Source organism: Microtus oregoni, unplaced genomic scaffold, assembly GCF_018167655.1.
Source record: "Microtus oregoni isolate MIOR12 unplaced genomic scaffold, Mior012 000028F_ref0000031, whole genome shotgun sequence".
Classification (NCBI taxonomy): Eukaryota; Metazoa; Chordata; class Mammalia; order Rodentia; family Cricetidae; genus Microtus; species Microtus oregoni.
The window spans coordinates 20,720,784-20,739,200 of record NW_024543087.1 but is presented as its reverse complement, the minus strand read 5'-3'; the positions used below and the strand labels follow the sequence as shown (position 1 = coordinate 20,739,200).

The window sequence follows — 18,417 nt, the reverse complement described above, 5'->3', positions numbered from 1 at the left end:
ACACCTCCTTCGATAGATACCTATCAGGAAAAACATAACATCTGTCTCCCCACCTCTATGTGGAATGAAACCCTAAATATCTAACTGCCAGTCAGCCAACACTGCTAGCCTCACCAGGTTCACGGCGTTCACTGTGAGCAATCTTCATCCACTCATTCCCCTAACTCTTGAGTTCCTGCACTCCCCTCCCTTAATAAAGTGTTCAATCTACCGGACACTGGAATGGAGCCCAGTACTCCCCCTGCTGGCAGTACTCACAATTACAAATCTTGTTCCCCCAAAGAGCAGGCTGGGTTTCTCTGGTTTCCTGCATACAGCTCACACTAGCTTGGCGCTGCCTTTGAGTGTGCTGTTCATTCCTGGTGTGCACCATGGCTCTTAGCAGGAAGCCCTACCCTGGGTCATCAGTTGAACTTTAGCCTCATCGCTTCCTTCTCAATGACACTGATGCTGACGACAGCGGCCGACACGTTTTCTCCGTGCGTCCCTGCTGGGACACTTTTCTCTCCTTTTGTCCACATTAATAGTTCGCTCACTCACAATCCTCTCTCGTCTCCTTACTAGGCTGTGGACACCTCGAGGGGAAAGGTAACCAACCCTGCAGCTCCCTGGCTAGAAGAGGGACTGACAAGCCCGGATGTACAAGAGCTGAAGGAGGGAAGAGAGGAAAGCAAAGGGATCCACGGTCACCTGCCGTCACCACTCTTAATTCTTGCCCCCTACACCCACTCATGTTTCCAAAGACGCGTCTAGAACCTATATAGTGGGGGGATGTAATGCAGTGTCAGAGTGTGTGCCTAGCATTCCCCAAACCCTGGGCTCAATCCCTAGAAACACACACACACTAGAGAGAAAGAGATGGACAGAGACAGAGACAGAGGGAGGGAAGAGAAAGGGGGAGGGAGGAAGAGAGAGAAAGAGAACTTCCCAGCAGAGTTAGACAATAACTTTCGACGCCTGTTCCCCCCACCCCAAGTTCATAGGACTTAAGTGCCTCTAAGCAGTTACCTCTCAGGGTGCACTGCCCCCTTCCTATGGACAGTAACCACGACTTCTATGTCCATTTTTGATGTGATTTGAAGGGCAGCAAGGGGTTGCCTGCCTCCCACATCAGCCTCCTACCTGCCCTCCATGTTCTCCAATGACTAAAGCAAACAACCCCTGCAGCCTTTCTCCCGTGTGAGGCAGCGGGACTTACTGCAATGGCCTTAATGCAGTCAGTGTAGGAGGTTTTCTTCACACAGGCAAGCTGGGGACCATCGGCCGGAAGGACGTTTTTCATGTGGTCACGGAAACTGATGCACTTGGTGTTCTCATGCTCTGATATTGCGCACCATCTTACAGTTTTGTCGGGGACAGCCAGACACAGTCCTGCAGGAGAGAAGGCAGAGGCCTAAGGGACCCACTTCCTGTTCCAGGGGAGAGAAAGCGCCACTTTCTGAAGTGTCTTGCTGGCCACCTCCCCTCTGCTGCACCTTCATCCCACTCCTGTTGGCGGTCATGACAGAGCACAGGGCTCTGCTGCTTTCTGATGCCGGGGACAGAGAAGGTGGCTCATCCCAGTGGCCTCTCCTCTTCCCACCTACCCCTGGGCTGCTTGGAGGGATTCTGGGAGAGCTGAGGATGACAGCCCACAATTCTCCCAAACCCTTGCCTCACCATCATGGCCCCAGAATGTGAGCACCATTCTCAGTCACCTTGACCCAAGGCTCTGTGCTCCAACTCCGAGGATCCGGGGGAAGGAATGCCAGCTTTCAGAAACGAGAGAGCTGCACTCCGGAAGTGAGGCGTGATTGTCCAAGCTCACCGTGTTTGTTAGCGGTCCAGGTCTGCTAGCCAGACCACAGAGGAAGATAACCATCTTCTGCGCTTTGCCTCTCTCTGGGCTGCAGTTAGATTGTGAATTCCCCCGTGATACTTTTCAACTACCTTCTGCCTAGAAACAGCTAGGAACTCCCTTCTACTCAACGGCTTCTGCTTCTACCAAACCTTCCCTCAATGCTTTACCCCACTTTGGTCTCCATTTGGAGAAATAGCTAAAGACAATCCTGTGCATCATTATTTGTGTGCACGTGCGTCTATAAATGGTGTATGTGTGTGCGAGTGTGTGTGTGTGGTGTGTGTGTGTGTGGTGTGTGCGCACACATGTAGATAGGCACACATGGAGGCCAAAGGGCAATATGGGGTGTCTTCTGCTATTACTCGCTGCCTGATGTTTTTGAGACAGGATCTCTCACCGAATCTGAGCCTTGCTAATTCCACTAGATTGGCTAGCCCTAAGTCCCTGGGATCTTCCCGTCTCTGTTTCCCCAGTGAGCTAAGGTTCCCGGCTTTTCCCATGGGTGCTAAGGTTCTGAATTGAGGTCCTCATGCTTACGTGGCAAGCATCTCCCCAACTGAACCACCTTCCCAACTGTGTCACTGTTAAAATCCGTGTGATGGAGAGATACCATCCATGAGATTTGGCAGTCAGGCCTGGCTTTCATCACATCTGTTCCCTATGGAACAACTCAGCAGGGCTGACTTACTGACTCAACCAGGTCCACAGTGCACAAAGGATGGGGTCAGGTGTGCGAGGTGAGGATGGATAGGGAAGGACAACAGGGAGACTGGCTGCCCCAAGTCCTTCCCTTTATTCCACGCCGGCCAGGGGGAAACCAAATAGCAGACTTTCCCTAAACCACCTCCCTAGCGCTTCAAACTACTTAATCTAAATTGTAAATTTTGTCCCTCATCATGTGCCACTGTGCACATTAGGTGCCCTGAGTTAACAAGCTTGGGAGCCTCTCCCATGTTGACAATGTTCAAGGAAGGCAAATAGCTCAGATTAGAAGGTTCCAACGGTCCAACGAGACCCCATCTCGAGAGGAATCAGCAGGATCTTGTGACTTCACCCTCACCTGACCCTCCGAGGCAGGTGCTGTAACTACACCTGGCACAGGAGAAGTACAGGCAAGATTTGAACTCAAGATTTCTGGCTTCGAATCCCACACCATAGTCTGAGCCACCAGCGCCAAAGGCATCCAAGGGACATCAGACAGTGAACGGATAGCACAGTTAGATCCCAGAAGTCCTGACTGTCCACCAAGCTGTTTGGACTACACTCGACAGCTCAGGGTAATACCTAGGTAAACTGGTTAAAAGTTTTCTACCTTGTCATAGACCATATCTGCAGATTACTGGACATAGGGGAGACCGCACAAGGTGCATAAGAAAAGGAATCCGGGCCCCAGACGACTGAGTCAAGGTTATTCCTACATTATCGAAGGATGGAGATGTGGCAGGGAGAAGCAAAAGGCAGGCTCAGCCTTTCGCGTGCAGGCAGTAATCTACAGTCCTTCCCAGCCCACACTCACCCAAGGCAGCACAGGCCAGCAGGGCGCCCACGGCGGACCTCATCCTCCCGGTGTGTGTGGCGAGGAGCGGGGAACACAGACCAACCCGCTTCTGCACCGCTTCTCTGTGACCTGCTCCCCTTTATGTCCGGAGCGGGCTGGCTGGGTGCAATCTTTGACCTCCTGTGTTTGCGCAGCCCAATTGCCCAATAGCCCGCATCCCCCTCCCCTTCCTTTCTTGCCCTGATGATCACCTCATTTCCTGAGCTGTGGGGCTGTGAGACAGAACTGCGCATGGAATCCAACACACACACACAAAAAAAGCTGTTTGGAAAGAGGCCTAAAGCAAAATCCACTCTTTGTTATCACTGCGCCCTCGGTGCCAGGAACGGCATGGCTATAGCCGCTTGGGCGGGAGTGACATGCTCCAGTACCCCGGGTACCAGAGCTGCTTGCCAGCAGCAGCATCATCCTCACGAAGGGAGACTGAGGCTGGAGGGGGGGGGGAACTGCCCTGGACCCCAGTCTAGAACCCGAGAAGGAACATAAAGAGAGGAAAGCTGGGCTCTGGTTAGAGAGGCAGCAGCCCCTGCTCTCACAGGTGATCCTGGGAACACATCAAGAGCCTCTCTCTCTCCATCCCTGCCAGGCAGAGCCTGCTCTGGGGCTGAAAGTGTCTTGTCCCTGAGCTTCTGGTGGGACAGCCCAGGCTAGGAACAGGGGCATGAAACTCTCTCCCACTTTAGGAAGTGGTCAAACTGAGACTCAGAACAAAGGGCCGGTGTGAGTGCAAAGAACACCCGGGAGGATGCTTCCTGCCCATACCGAGTCCCCTCGATTAAGTAATCATCAAACTGCTTTGATTGCATGGTTTTATCACAAAAATATTGTGCTTGTACCTTCCATCTGTACTATTTTCGCAATAACTATAATTGTGCATTTCAACCCTGCACATGGGTTGGAAAATTGTGAAACGATGAGGTAAAAATAAAATGGGCATTTGAAAATGTCCCTGTGGGTATATTAATTACCTCGTGTACTATTTCAGCACACAAGATGCACCCAGGAAAAGGTCAAGGAGCTATAGGCACAATGTCAGTCCAGATTTCAGAATCATTAAGAGAATTTAGGGTTTTCAAAATCAGTTTACTCAAGATGTTGTCCACTCTGTTTCCTTGCCAAGGAAAGGTGGACATATTAAAGCACCAGTGTCAGCCTGTGGGAGGAGCCCAGTGATGCTCTCAGCAAGTCTCAGCCGTTGTCAAGATGTTCACGGGAACCATGAATGTCCAGAGGGTCTCTGGTGCAGGACTAAACACTTAAGTGAAGACACAGTTACAGACGCTGTGATGCCAACCTGTCACCTCCGCACACCCCTGTAGACATACACAGGCCTGGGCCATGCAACATGTCCCTCCCCATGGCTAGCCTTGTCCTGCCGACCCCTCAGAAGAATGTTGGACATAGGATTCTGTTGTTATCCTTCTCCTGTGCAAGAACCAGTAGCCTGGCCTCTCCACAAGGAATGGGCAAGTAATGTGAGTCTGCTTCATATTTTAGCTGATGGAGAGCTCATGCCAGGCCCAGACAACAAGCTAATCTGGCTGCTTTGGTTGTGTGCAATGGTTCTTAGGAACACAGGCAGGCGGCTTTCCCCAGTGTGATTCCATTCTCTGACGGGGAATGGTTTAAAGGTACCTGGATGTCTTATGAGGGTTAGAGAGAAAGTCATAATTTCTTCCTTTATTTATTGTGCACATATATATGTGTGTCCAAGCACAGACACACTTCTGTCATATGTCACAGTGCATAGGTCAGAGGACAACTTCAGGAGTCAGTTCTGTCTGTCCACCGCGGAAGTTCTGGAGATTAAATTCAAGTGGCCAGGTTGAAGTCTGTGTGGTCTGCTGAGCAGACTTACGAGCCCAAAGGTCAAATGTTCTAACTTAACACTCATGGAACTGTACACACAAAAGCCCTAAACATGGAAACGAAGATGTCAAAAGCAAAAGACAGGGATAGGGTGCACTCCTCTCCCTTGCCCAGTCTTTGTCGAGAAAATCCCCATCTTCCCTCAGGACACCTCAGAGGCTCCAGACACAGGTCCAGCCTATGGACCCAGGCGAGGAGACTGGGCCAACCCCCTGAGCCCCACTGCTGATTTGTTCATCTTCTGCAATAGCTATCCCTAAGCCAGTGGATGGTCTCCTGTAGAAAGGAGTTACACACAAGCTGCTTTAGAGACCATTGATTTAACAAGGGTTTTAGCAGGGACATGAGGCAAACATACAACACTAATGCAATCATTAGTGCATCACTAATGAGGAAGGGAAGCCCCTGCTGCTCTGGGTTCCATCCCCTGACCCTCTCATGGCTCCCTTTGCAGGAAGATCATATTCCCACTACCATCCACAGCAGGCATTAGGATGTGGTCTGGATTCCTTTAACACCTGGAGGTAGGGGCATGAAGATGGGGGTGGGGGAGACAGGAGATACCCAGCAGAGCAACAGGTACACTTGCAGCTGATGCCAGGAAGCAGGAAGGGGAACCATGAGGTGTTGAATGTATGACACAAACTCAGGGCTCCTCAGGGCAGGGCATGGAAGACACAGAAAATGACTATCCCTCCCTCGTCCTTTCCTACACTCACAGAATGAGCCCACCTCAAGCTACTCCTCCCGCCACAGGCTTGCAGCCTTGCCTTAGCCAAGTCTCTGGTCTCCCTGGGTCCTAGCCAGACCAGCCAACGTGAAGCCCTGCTTCAGAGGGGTCCTCTGAGCCCAAGCCCAGAGAGGTGCACAGGACATGGAGAAGGTTTCTATGTGACATTGGTACCTACAGCTACCATGTCATCAACACATACCTGGCAGAGAGGTCCAGGCCATTGGTTCTTGCTAAGGAGAAGCCCTGTGTCTGTCATTCTTCAGAGGGTAGGCGGGACAAAGGATGTTTTGGGGGTGTTCATGTGAACACGACCATGGTTAGATTGGGTGCCCAGGTATATGTATGTCTGTACAGTGTGTGGGGACGAGAAGTTGGCATCACAGTGCTCTGTGTTCTTGGTGGCCCCAGCCACCCGTCTCTGTGTACTCATTGGTGTATTTAATTCTATCAGAGACCCTTAGGGCACGCATTGTTCCCTTGAACACCTTAACAATGGCTGAGACTTTTGGAGGTGGGGTTTGGTGACCTCTTACTGCAGCCCCTGGTATTGGTGCTTGAGAATCTCCATCTAGATGGGACAAGGACACCAGAGAGGAAGGGCCTTGCCGAAGGTCAGCCATAATGCCAAGATACAAAATCAGATAGACTGTATATTAACTCATCAACCAGGGACACAGCTCCTTTCAGCAAAGCAGAACATATGGAGGCCAAGAAGGCTCACCTATGGTCACACTGAGGAGGTGACAGACATGGGTGGACTCCAGCCCTGCCTTTTCCCCACAGGCATTTCCCTCACTTCACCCTACCTCTGTCCAGGTCAGCCTTGGAAAGGAATGCGTGCCGGACTACGGGCTCTCAGATGGGGCTGGCCGGGTTAGGAATAGTTGAATGGAAAGCAATGTGTTAGCCCCTTGCATGTTCCAGGCCCTGCTCTGGGGCAAGTGGGTCTGTAGTGTTGATCAACAACCGTACAGATGAAGTCAGCATCCATGATGCTCCCAGTCGCAGTCTGTTAAAAAAGAGGCTCCTTGTTCACAGACCTTGGGAGCAGATCTCAGAGCTCCTAATGCTAGCTAGCCTTCTCTATAACACAGCTGCTTTCTTAATATTTGATCTTCCTATTTAAAAAGGGCGAGAAAAAGAAGAGAGGAGAGGGAGAGAGCTTGAGAGACGGGTTAAAGGGGACTGCTAGTTTCAGCCCAACCTGCTTGTGACCCAAATTGTGTACCACAAACAGAGTAAAACCCTTACATCTCAACCACAGAGCGGGTTATCAGGGAGAAACAGCTGGAGCTGTGTGTACGTGCAGGGGAGTTTGGGGTGTTGCCCAGATGGGGGTGGGCAGGAAGGCAGTGGACTTCTGGACCAATATTTGCTGTTTACAAAGGTTACCCAATTTTCATAGAAACTGAGCAAACAAAGAGCTTCTGTCTGCCTCAAGCATTCCTCCCCATGCCCCCCTCCAGCTCCGGTTCATCCCCCCCCTCCCCGCCCCCGCAACAGTGTCCTCTGACCAAGCCAGAGCCTTCCTTCTCTGAAATCTCGGGACTGGGTCGTCTTGGGGAGGGAGTAACCTGGAAGCCTGCGCAGTGAAAACCACAAGGCTAGTCGTTGCCAGCCTGCTGGGTCAGGGAAAGTTTGCCAGAAAGGAAGGAACTGGGGCAGGCACCTAATGGGAAGCTGGCATTGGGATGTGGTATGTGGCACCTCCATCTCTTCCTCCCTCTGTCTATCTTCCCTCTCAGCAATCCTAGAACAATGGAAGGTCTTTATTCTCTTCACATCAGAGACCACAAAAATAACATGCTCGTAAACAGTAGCAATCCATGGCCCGGTGGACTTGGAATTCAGTCCAACACTTAAGAAAAAAAAAAAACACACTCCTTCTGGGAACCAAGTCTAGGAAAGTCCCGATAATGTTTTGAGAATGGAATATAGACTTTGAAAGGAAAAAAATCAATAAAGACATCATGGCAAACACAAAATATCTACTATGAGCAAAAATGCAAAAATCCGATGAAACAGGCCTGGGAAGAGGCTTGGTTAGTCAGTCAGGTGCTTACCTAGTATGCTTGAGGCCCTGGATTTGATAGCATTGCAAAACGTGGGCTTGGACACACACAAGGAAACCCACTCCTCACAAGGCAGAGGCAGCAAAAAAAGAAGTTTAAAGTTAACTTTGACTTCATAATTAGTACCAGGCCATTCTGGGTCACATGGGAACATCTAAAAAAAAATCACAAATAGGATCCACTAAAATACACTAGGGATAATGAATAATTACTCAGTTTGATTTATCCAGGAATGTAAATTATCTTTTGAAGTATCACTTAATATAACTGAGTAAATCAATATAGTAGTGGATAAAATGAATGACCACATCTATCAGTATCAGAACATCATTTGGTACAGTTCAACATCCATACATAATGACAGTTCTTAGCAAGCTTGCTCCTCGATTTGATAAAGATCTACAGATATCCTGCTTCAGGGTGGAATGTGAAATGAAACCTTTCTCTTCGAGAGCAAGAAGGATACTAAAACACCCACTGTTACCATCTGCACTCAGCATGTTAACTGGAGGTCTGGGCTGGACCTCTAGGCAAGAAAGAGAAATGGGAAGCAAAATGACTGGGGAAAAAAAAAAACACTCTCCTCTCTTGATATATGGCTTAACTGCATAAATATAAAACTCTAATAAATTTATTTTGCATCATAGGATAAACGGGCTAAGAAGAATCAGAATGCATGGCAAATTATACAAAACCAACTCATTTCTATATACACAGTCTAAAAAGCAAAGTATTTTACCTTAAAGAAAAACAAATGCTTGTGAACAAAGACATCTGGATTGTCACTGACTGAACGATTAAATATTATTGAGGAAATTAAACTTGAGGTTAGTGGGAAACTATGCCCTGCACATGGAGCACTGTGAAGGTCTCCACTCTCTCCACACTGATTTGCTGATGAGAGGGGTGGGGCCCACTGGGAGTTAGAGGCTTGATCAGGTGTCGATGAGGATGGGAGCTAGGAGGAAGTGCTGGGTCACTAAAACTCAAGGAGAATGCAAAGCACTGTGGAAACCCACTACTTTGTAAACTAATTAAAATAAGCTAATTAAAACGCAGAACTTTTTTTTTAAAGGGATTTGAATGCAGACATCCTGCTTGGGTGTTCAATGCTTTTTGCCAGAAGACATATGTTATTAAACAAAGATCTTAGTACCAGATGTGGATCCCTCTCTATGAATGATTTGGTCAAAAAGGCCCTCAAAACCACATGGGTTGTTGCCATGGTTTTTGGTTGTACACCATAGCTAGATGCTAAGACCCTGCTGCTGAAAATTGGTTCAGGACATAGAGAACCCACGCTGGAACCGACCTGCAAACTTCCTTCCTGCTGGCCAGCTTTTATAGTGCTGGAGGGTACCGGGAGAAAAAAGTTATCGATGTGTATTGTCTAGCAGTGAACCCTGCATACTCCAATAGTGATCTGCCAGGCTCTGCCAGGCATGCTACTGGTGCAATAGCGACATTAAGGCTATGGCGGTAACAAGCTGCTTCCTGGTTGGATCGAGGCCTCCCAGAAGGGGATTCATCCTTCATATTAAAAACCTGGTTATCTCTGTGAGTTCGAGACCAGCCTGGTCTACAAGAGCTAGTTCCAGGACAGGCTCCAAAACCACAGAGAAACCCTGTCTCGAAACACCCCCCAAAAAAAAATAAAAAAATAAAAACCTGGTTAAAAGTTCGGAAGATTGTAGACTACAGCGAGGACTGTACTACCATTGATTTCCCTAAATGAATTTGTCAGACTGCCCTTTGAGGCCTGTGAGATGGCTCAGCAACCAAAGGTGCTTGCTGCCAAACCTGACAACCTCAGTTTGATCCCCAAGATGCAACCGGTAGAAGGAGAGAGCCAACCCCCACAGGTTGTACCCTGACCATCACAGGCAAGACCTGGAATGTGCATGCACACACAAGGGATGAATGAATGAACCAATGAAATTTAAAAAGTTAAAAAACAAAACACTGCCTTCTAAATACTGGTTTATCCCCATAGGTTAGTGCTGCTCGCAACTTGGGCCAGAAAAGCCTCTTTGTGCAGTTAATGCAGAGACTCGTGATTGGTTAAAGGGCTGAAAAAGGGGGACTGTTGAGTGATCAACCCTAAATGGGACACTTATATCAATCCTCTTCCCCCAAGACTTAGGAAGCATGGCCAAGGCGAGGCAGAAAGACGATAAGAGACAATGGATGGGGAGGAGCGCTATGAACTACTGTTTTCTGGACATGACGTGGCTGTTGGACTCATGAGTTCACTGAAACTGTGGGTACCTGTGTGCAACCTGCGTGAGATCAATCCAAAAACACCAGCCAACTTCATGACAGGCAACACTAGTGAGGCTGGGTGAATTAGGAAAAGTAATAATAATAAAGAAGAAGGCACGCAGGGGACCGTGAGAGGGGACTATGTTGGGTGTGGTGTGGGGGGAGTGGGAACGAGGAGCTGGGGTTTGCTATGATCAAGATACATGGTATATGTTATGGTTTTGGTCCCTTTAAGAGACAAGCCACACCCATTCCCCTCCCCATCCGCTGAGGCAGGCTGATCTTCAGCTTCCAGCCTGAGCTCGCTCTCTTTTCCATTTTCCTCTCGGAGAGGCAGCTTTGCTTCTGCCTCTCTCCCCACTTCTCTCTTCCCCCCTTCTCTGTCTCTTTCTTTTTCTCTTCTTCTTCTTCTTCTTCTTCTTCTTCTTCTTCTTCTTCTTCTTCTTATTCCTCTATCTCTCTCTCTCTCTCTCTCTCTCTCTCTCTCTCTCTCTCCCTCTCTCTCTGTCCCCCCCCTTCCTCCTCCATAACCCCCTGAATAAACATTCAACCTCACCCTGCATGTCGTGTCTATCCATGTTTCTGTCGTCTGCCCGCCCTCCATGTGTCTCCCTGCCTGGAACCAGCCATTGCTCGGGGACCAGCAGCCTACTCTGCCTGGGGCCCACTGCCTGCTGCCACATGGCCTGCCACCACTGCTCTGGGACCAGCAGCTGTCTCTGCCTGGGACTGGCTGCTCCCAGGGCCCGCTATCTGCCGCCACATGGCCCGCCGCCACTGCTCGGGCCACCACTGTGGGACCGGCAGCCATTTCTGCCTGGGACTGGCTGCTCCCAGGGCCCGCTGCCTGCCACCACATGGCCCGCCGCCACCATTTGGGACTTACAGCATTTCTGCTGCCTACTGCCGCAGGGATCTTGCAGCATTTTTAAAAAAAGAACAACAGTATACATGTATGATACTGCCAAATAATAAATAAAAGATATTACTTTAAAATGATTTATGGATTCTAGTACTCTAAATACTCCCAATCAAATTCCTAAGGCATGGCTGTATATTTTTGGCATCAATTGACAATACATTTCTACAGTTCACATACAAATACAAAAGTCTCCATGCATTCGTTGGTTGTGCAAGGCAAGGCACAAAAGCTAAGAATAGATTGCGTTTAATTTTTCTGACCTTCTTGCCCAACCCTGCACCAAGATAAATAGTAGGATCATTAAGTTGGTGTAGATTGTGCATATAATTACATAAATGTGTTTTTAGAATGATCTTGGACTAATGGCACTAAAAGAAATAACACAATCAATCACGTTCTTTCTATAAAAAAAAATGTATACTTTTTGAGATTCTAACTACATCATTTCTCCCTTCCCTTTCCTCCCCCCAAACCTTCCAGTGCACCCTTCCTTGCTCTCTTTCAAATTCATGTCCTCTTTTTCCATTAATTATTGTTACACAACATATATGTTTATTCACGTATATCCCTAAACACATGGATGCAGCCTGCTCAGTCTGTATATTACTTGCATGTATGTTGCCAGAGTATTTGGCAGTTGATAACCAATTGCTGTGCTCTTCCCTGGGGAAGACCATTTCTCCTGCTCTCAGCATTCCTTAGCAGCCTGTAGCTCTTTGTATGAGGTTGAGGTCTTGTGGGCTTTCCCTCATCCATGTTATCGTATCTATTGTTATTGTGGGGTTCATTCAGTCACAATCTCAGGGGGGTGTGCCCACACATCGCCACAACAGATAAGCACTAGTCTCACCCCCAATGTTTTATACTAAGAAGTGGAATAAACTTTTGATTTTACTTCTGTGCTCTAAAGTCCCTTTCAGATACTTCTCTCCTCCTTCATATGAGAGCTTTCAAACAGACACAAAAGCAATTAACAACATAGTAAGCGCCCACAGACAATCCCCAGTTTCAACAAAGCTCAGTATTCTGTCGATTTAATTTCACCTGTCCCACCCTCCCTCTCTCTCTCCTTCTTTCCCTCCCTCCCTCCCCTTTTTCTGAAGTGACAATTATCATAGTTCCCCCAGTGTGCAATCTATCTTTAACACATAGGAATTTTTACATAACAATACTGATACATCTGCAGAAATCAATTATTATTCTGTATTGCCTAATCTATTTACTAATATCGAAAATAACTAAAAACCACAGAGAAACCCTGTCTCGAAAAACCAAAAAAAAAAAAAAGAAAATAACTTTATTTATTATTTGTTATTTGTGTTTGTATGTGTATACACACACTTGCTTGCAAGCATGGAGGTCAGAGGACAAGTTTTAGAGGTGTTTCTCTCCTCCTACTACAGGCTTTGCGGGACTCAGGCTGTCTGACACGAAAGGAAGATCTCTCAGCTGCTGAGCTGCCATCAGCCCCTTACTACTCATCAGTATACAAATTCCTATGTGGATCTACAAGAAAATTAAGCTAGGTGCTCACAGTAGATCCTAATTGAGATCTCCATGCTATGGGGGCCTATTGAGATCCCCATGCTACGTGGGGTCTATTGAGATCCCCATGCTACGTGGGGTCTATTGAGATCCCCATGCTACGTGGGGTCTATTGAGATCCCCATGCTACGTGGGGTCTGCTGAGATCCCCATGCTACGTGGGGCCTATTGAGATCCCCATGCTACGTGGGGCCTATTGAGATCCCCATGCTACGTGGGGTCTGCTGAGATTTCCATGCTACATGGTGTCTGCTGAGATTTCCGTGCTACATGGGGTCTGCTGAGATCCACATGTTATGTTACATGGGGTCTGCTGAGATCCACATGTTATGTTACATGGGGTCTGCTGAGACCCACATGTTATGTTACATGGGGTCTGCTGAGACCCACATGTTATGTTACATGGGGTCTGCTGAGATCCACATGTTATGTTACATGGGGTCTGCTGAGATCCACATGCTATATGGGGTCTATTATTTCCTGAGACTTTTGCTCTAAGATGATTGCCTACATTTTATGCTGTTTACTTGTCAAAGAAACTGGATCTTTGTCCTGTGGAATTTCCAGTGTTCTGGATTTGGCTGATCTGTGTCACGGTGATGGGATTTAGTGTAATCTTTTGTATTTGACAGCTATTTTGGGGAAAGTCCCTTGACTTGGGTTTTTCTGGGATTACCTCATCAGGAGACTTTGATTTTCTGATGTTGGCAGTGACCTCAAAGAGGTGACATTGTATCGCATGGTGCAGACTACTATGGTGATTGTCACCTTGCTGGGCTGTTAACTGTTTGCTGGTAATGGTGTCTGGTAGGTGTTACCACTGGAGCTCCCTGGTTTCCCGATTTTCTATTCGTAACAAGTCTGCAAAGAGATACTTTGAGAGTATTTCGTGCTTTGTTTTTCTCCCTCTAAGACTTTTGCCCTTGGGTCTCACCATTCATTAGTGATTCTTTTTTTAATTTATAATTTTAACTTTATTTTATGTGCATTAGTGTGAAGGCATCAGATCCCCTGAAATTGGAGTTACAGACAGTTGTGAGCTGCCATGTGGGTGCTGGGATTTGAACCTGGGTCTTCTGGAAGAACAGCCAGTGCTCTTAACTGCTCCATCTCTCCAGCCCCCATTAGTGATTCTTGCCAGCATGAATTGGTATTGCACTGGTTACCAAGTGTTGACTCTCTGGTCCTCTCCTCCCCTCAAGATTTATTGATTAGCAGCCTAAAGTAAGGAAAATCCTCCCCTTCTTCACATATTTATCCTTCTGTCATTTAGATCAGCGAGGACTCATGGATTCCTATTTTATATAGTAGGCTATAACCCAGAATGTTGCTATACACTTTATTTAATTTTCAACCGACATTTGTTTTGCTTATACTTAGTTATTAATTTTGGGCCTGCATGTGTATTTTTGTGAGCACCATGGCACATGTGTGGAGAATTCCTGGGCTGAGCTCAGGTCGTCAGGTCGAGTGGCAAGTTCCTTCACTCAGCAAGCCTTTCACCAGCCCTTGTTATCTCTTCTAATGCCTACAGCAGCTGTGCACTCTAAAAAGACCCATCATTCAAATCTACCTTCTGTTTTCTCTGTGCCATCTCTGGGGTTTGTGTTTCTGGAAATAAAAACTCCACGGTCGTGGCTTTGTAGTGTGGAACCGTGTTTGGAAGGGCATTCTGTGCATCAGCTGTTGCCATGTCATTAACACCAAGACTCTTCTGCACACAGAGCCAGGATGCACATGGATATGTATGTATGTGTTTGTGTGTACATGTGCTTGCACGCACACATGTCTGTACCCATTTTGCATCCCCTCTGTGTGTATGTGCTTTCTCTGTCTTCCTCTCTGATGACCCTGAGTTCACACTGACTGACTGGTCCCAGTTTAACATATATTATATAGTTAGCATATATTCTACATATATTCTAGTTTTCTTCTCTCCTTCAGTGCAGTGAGAGCTCAACACGATTGAACCATCACCCACATTCTAGTTGTTTCCCTCCCCTTTCTATCAGTGAGAACTGGTCCTCCCGTTCTCCCCATCTCAACCTCCTTCCTTGTTGCTTCTGCTCATCCTCAGTATCCTTAGCTTCCAAATGCCTCTGCAGACTCTCATGCTCTTCAGCCCCAGCCGCTCAGAGAGAGGAGAGGAGAGAATGAATCTATTTTGTTATTTTTGTTGTTGTTTGTTCACTTCCAGTAAAAAAAAAAAACTAGAGAAAGAAGGGGAGAGGAAGGGGAAGACGCATCATTTTCTTCACAGTACACAGAGGACTGTGAAGAACAGAGACTATGTTTCAGAATGAAGATCCGAACAGAGGCTCTGAGGACCTTGCAATGGAGCAAAGCTCCAGGCCCTTTTCACATACTCCTTCAGCCTGCTGTGGTGAGCTGGGAGGGGCCAGGGCTGTTTGTGAAAGTCTGAGACCTCTCTACGAGTGAGGACCTGCTAAGAAAATGCCTTTACTCATTCAGTACAACGTTCAGTTCAACCCAGCCTGAACTGAGTGGACTTCGTGAGGTCTCGTGTGTCAAGGAACACAAGTCCCTGACCAGAGGCGGGTCTGCAGGAATGCTGGCCTGCTCTGGAGGGCTGTTTGCTGGACACCTTTTCCAGGACTGTACAGATGAGATTAGAGTTCAGGGCCACGGGTTAATGTCCCACTGCGTGGACAGACTCAGGGAGGAGATGCAAAACAGGTGACATCTGTCACAGAAACTGCTTCAGTCCCTGATTCCAGGGATCCCTCTCCTGGGGGACAAAGCAGGGAACTTCAGCCTGGAGAGAAAGGCAGGAGATCCTGAGAACCGTGAAGTGGGCCAGAAGATGAGACGGCAAGGAGCCTGGAATTTCTAACACAGGGAGAACCAACCTCAAATAGAGGAGTAAAGTCGGTCCCAGATCCTAATTTGTAGAAAGCCTTCACAATGCGACCCCAGTAGAAGGGGCCTATTCAAACATGGGAGGAGGTCCCAGAGGGAAATACCAGACAGGGACAAGAGACGGTCCCATCGGGTTCTCCCTCTCCTTAGTCACACCACTAAGGCCAGAGCTCTTGATCATTCACTTCTACAAGTGAAGACCTATAGATTAGTGAACTAAGCAAGTCCCTGAAGCTCCTCATACATCCGTTTCTCATCCAACAGGGAGGACTGGTAATGTCACTAAATTGTGCAACAGCTCACACCTGTAATCCCAACACACACCAATAACCCCAGATCACACCTTTAATCACAACTCACACCTTTAATCCCCGTTCACACCTGTACTCCCAGCACTGGGGAAGCAGAGACAGAAGGATTGCTGGACCTCACTGGCCAGCCAGCCTAGCTGAATTGGTGAACTACAAGTCCAGTGAGAGACTCCTTCTTAAAAATATAAGGTGGAGAGTGATTTATGGAAACAACCAACATTGACCTCTGACACACATATGTGCATGCAGAAACACAGACACCTCAGTGTGCACGCATGTAATCCTAGCACTTGGGAAGGAGAGACAGGATGATCAGGAATTCAAAGCCAGCCTTAGCTGTATAATAAGTTTGAGGCTAGCCTGGAATATATGAGACCCTGTTTTATGTGTGTGGTTGCTTTTTTCCTCCCTTTGGTCTATTTAATAGAGTTATAGGGTCTAAATTAGCAAGCTGTCTGGTGTGAGTGCTAGGAATCGAACTCAGGTCTTCCGGAATCTTAACCACTGAGCCATCTCTCCCGCCCCACATTTTATTTTTATTTTCACTTATGTGGCAGGGTGCAGAGGGTATACATGTGAGCACAGGTAACTGCAGAGACTGCAGGGTCCGATCCCAGGATATAAATGAGTAATTGACCTAATACAGCGCTGAGACATTGCTGATCTTATTTTTGTATACACTCTGTCCAATATGTACAGCCCCGGTAAGTCCTGTGGGCACAATCCTCTGAGCCTCACTCCTTGGGTACCATTTGGTTGGTAGTGGTTATTTTTATTGTTTTTGTTGCTGTTTGTTTTGCTTTGTGGGGACAGGGTCTCAGTGTGTCTCCCCAGCTGGCTTGGACCTTACTTTGTAGACCAGGCTGGCCTCAAACTCACAACCACCCACCTGCTTCAGCCTCCTATGGACCCAGCTCTCAGGTCCCGTTTTTTCTCAGGGATTCCTTCAAAGGAGATGATCACTAGCTGCTAGACAGTGCACGCTGGAAGAAATCAAACAGATTTTGTTGGGGTTTGTTTGCTTTTCTGCATACAAACCACCCATGAGTTCCACCCATACACCTGACCTGGACTGGGTCCTCTCATGGGCCACCCATGGAGCAGTGAACATGTACAGAATCTACCTCAAATTTAGGCCACAAACAAGGCATCTAAAAACAGGCAGACTTTTGAATCTTAAGCTCCATTATCTCATTAGCAATAGAAATGCAAATATCTTCCTCGTTGTTATGACAACTACTGACCTTGCTACTGAGATGCAGGCTCTGTCTGACGTGTAGCAATCATGAGTCCTTCCATTATTACTGGGCCCCTCAGCAAGACACAGGATGAGAGAGCACCCAGAATAACAACCTCAATTCACAGATTAAAAAAAAAAACCTCATGGGCCAGGCAGTGGATATAGCTGGTCTGCTGCCCAGTAGGGCAAGGACACTGGAACCTAGACACTGGGCTGATGTCCTGAGCTGTCCCCTTTGTCTTGTTCCTGGAAAGTACCATTCATGTTTTCCCCCAGGTTTATTTCAGAATTTAATTCTCATTGTTTTTTCATCAAGAGAAGTTAAGACTCAGGGCTTTCAGGTGGACCTACAGACAGGTAGCCAGCTGACCTGAACAGAGTCCAGTGTTTCCAGGGCCAAACCAAACACAGCACTGATCTCTCTGTTGTTCCCAAGGTCTACGCCTTGTTTAATGTCCCTACTCTCCACGGAAAGAAAGGACCGAAGTCCAATTTCTTTCTCAGCATGTCCGAATTAAGCCTCTGACCTATCTATACAAATCCACAGACTTACAAGCCATTGGTGCTTAGCCGTTGGTTCCTACAATTGGATGTCCTGATCTTTTTGGTTGTCAGGAATGAGACTCATGGATACATCCTTTTGTACACTACATAACTTCTCTGTATGCATAATTTAGTAAAACTTACCAGTCTCGCAGGTTAGCAGCTACCTAAGATAAATTAACAAGCCTCCGTTTCCACTCTTCTCTTCCAGGACGAAAGAAGGGAGAAGTCTCAGAAGAGTCTCTGAACTGGGACTATTAACGTGCAGAAGCTGTAGACAAAGGTGTGTGTGTGTGTGTGTGTGTGTGTGTCTGTGTGTCTGTGTGTGTCTGTGTCTGTGTGTCTGTGTGTGTCTGTGTGTCTGTGTGTGTCTGTGTCTGTGTGTCTGTGTGTGTCTGTGTCTGTGTGTCTGTGTGTGTCTGTGTGTGTCTGTGTGTCTGTGTGTCTGTGTGTGTCTGTGTCTGTGTGTCTGTGTGTGTCTGTGTGTGTCTGTGTGTCTGTGTGTGTGACTGAGGCAAGAGTCTTTAGATTTTAGTAATCCTCAGTAGGACCCATTAGGACCTCGATGTGCAAAAATCTCTGTTTATTTTTGCCAAGATCCTGAGATTGGGAGGGGGTGAAGACCCTTGACTGCAGTTCCCA

General features: G+C 47.5%; 1 protein-coding gene across 1 annotated transcript in view; it reads right to left on the bottom strand.

Moving 5' to 3' along the window:
• The window catches only part of LOC121464241 (serotransferrin-like), a 48,075-nt gene extending 44,564 nt beyond the window's left edge, over positions 1-3,511 (bottom strand). Inside the window, 2 exon segments of the mRNA XM_041677010.1 lie at positions 1,199-1,371; positions 3,357-3,511. Of these exon segments, the coding sequence (XP_041532944.1) occupies positions 1,199-1,371; positions 3,357-3,399 (216 nt within the window). The 5' untranslated portion in view covers positions 3,400-3,511.
• Positions 3,512-18,417: the final 14,906 nt, after the last annotated feature.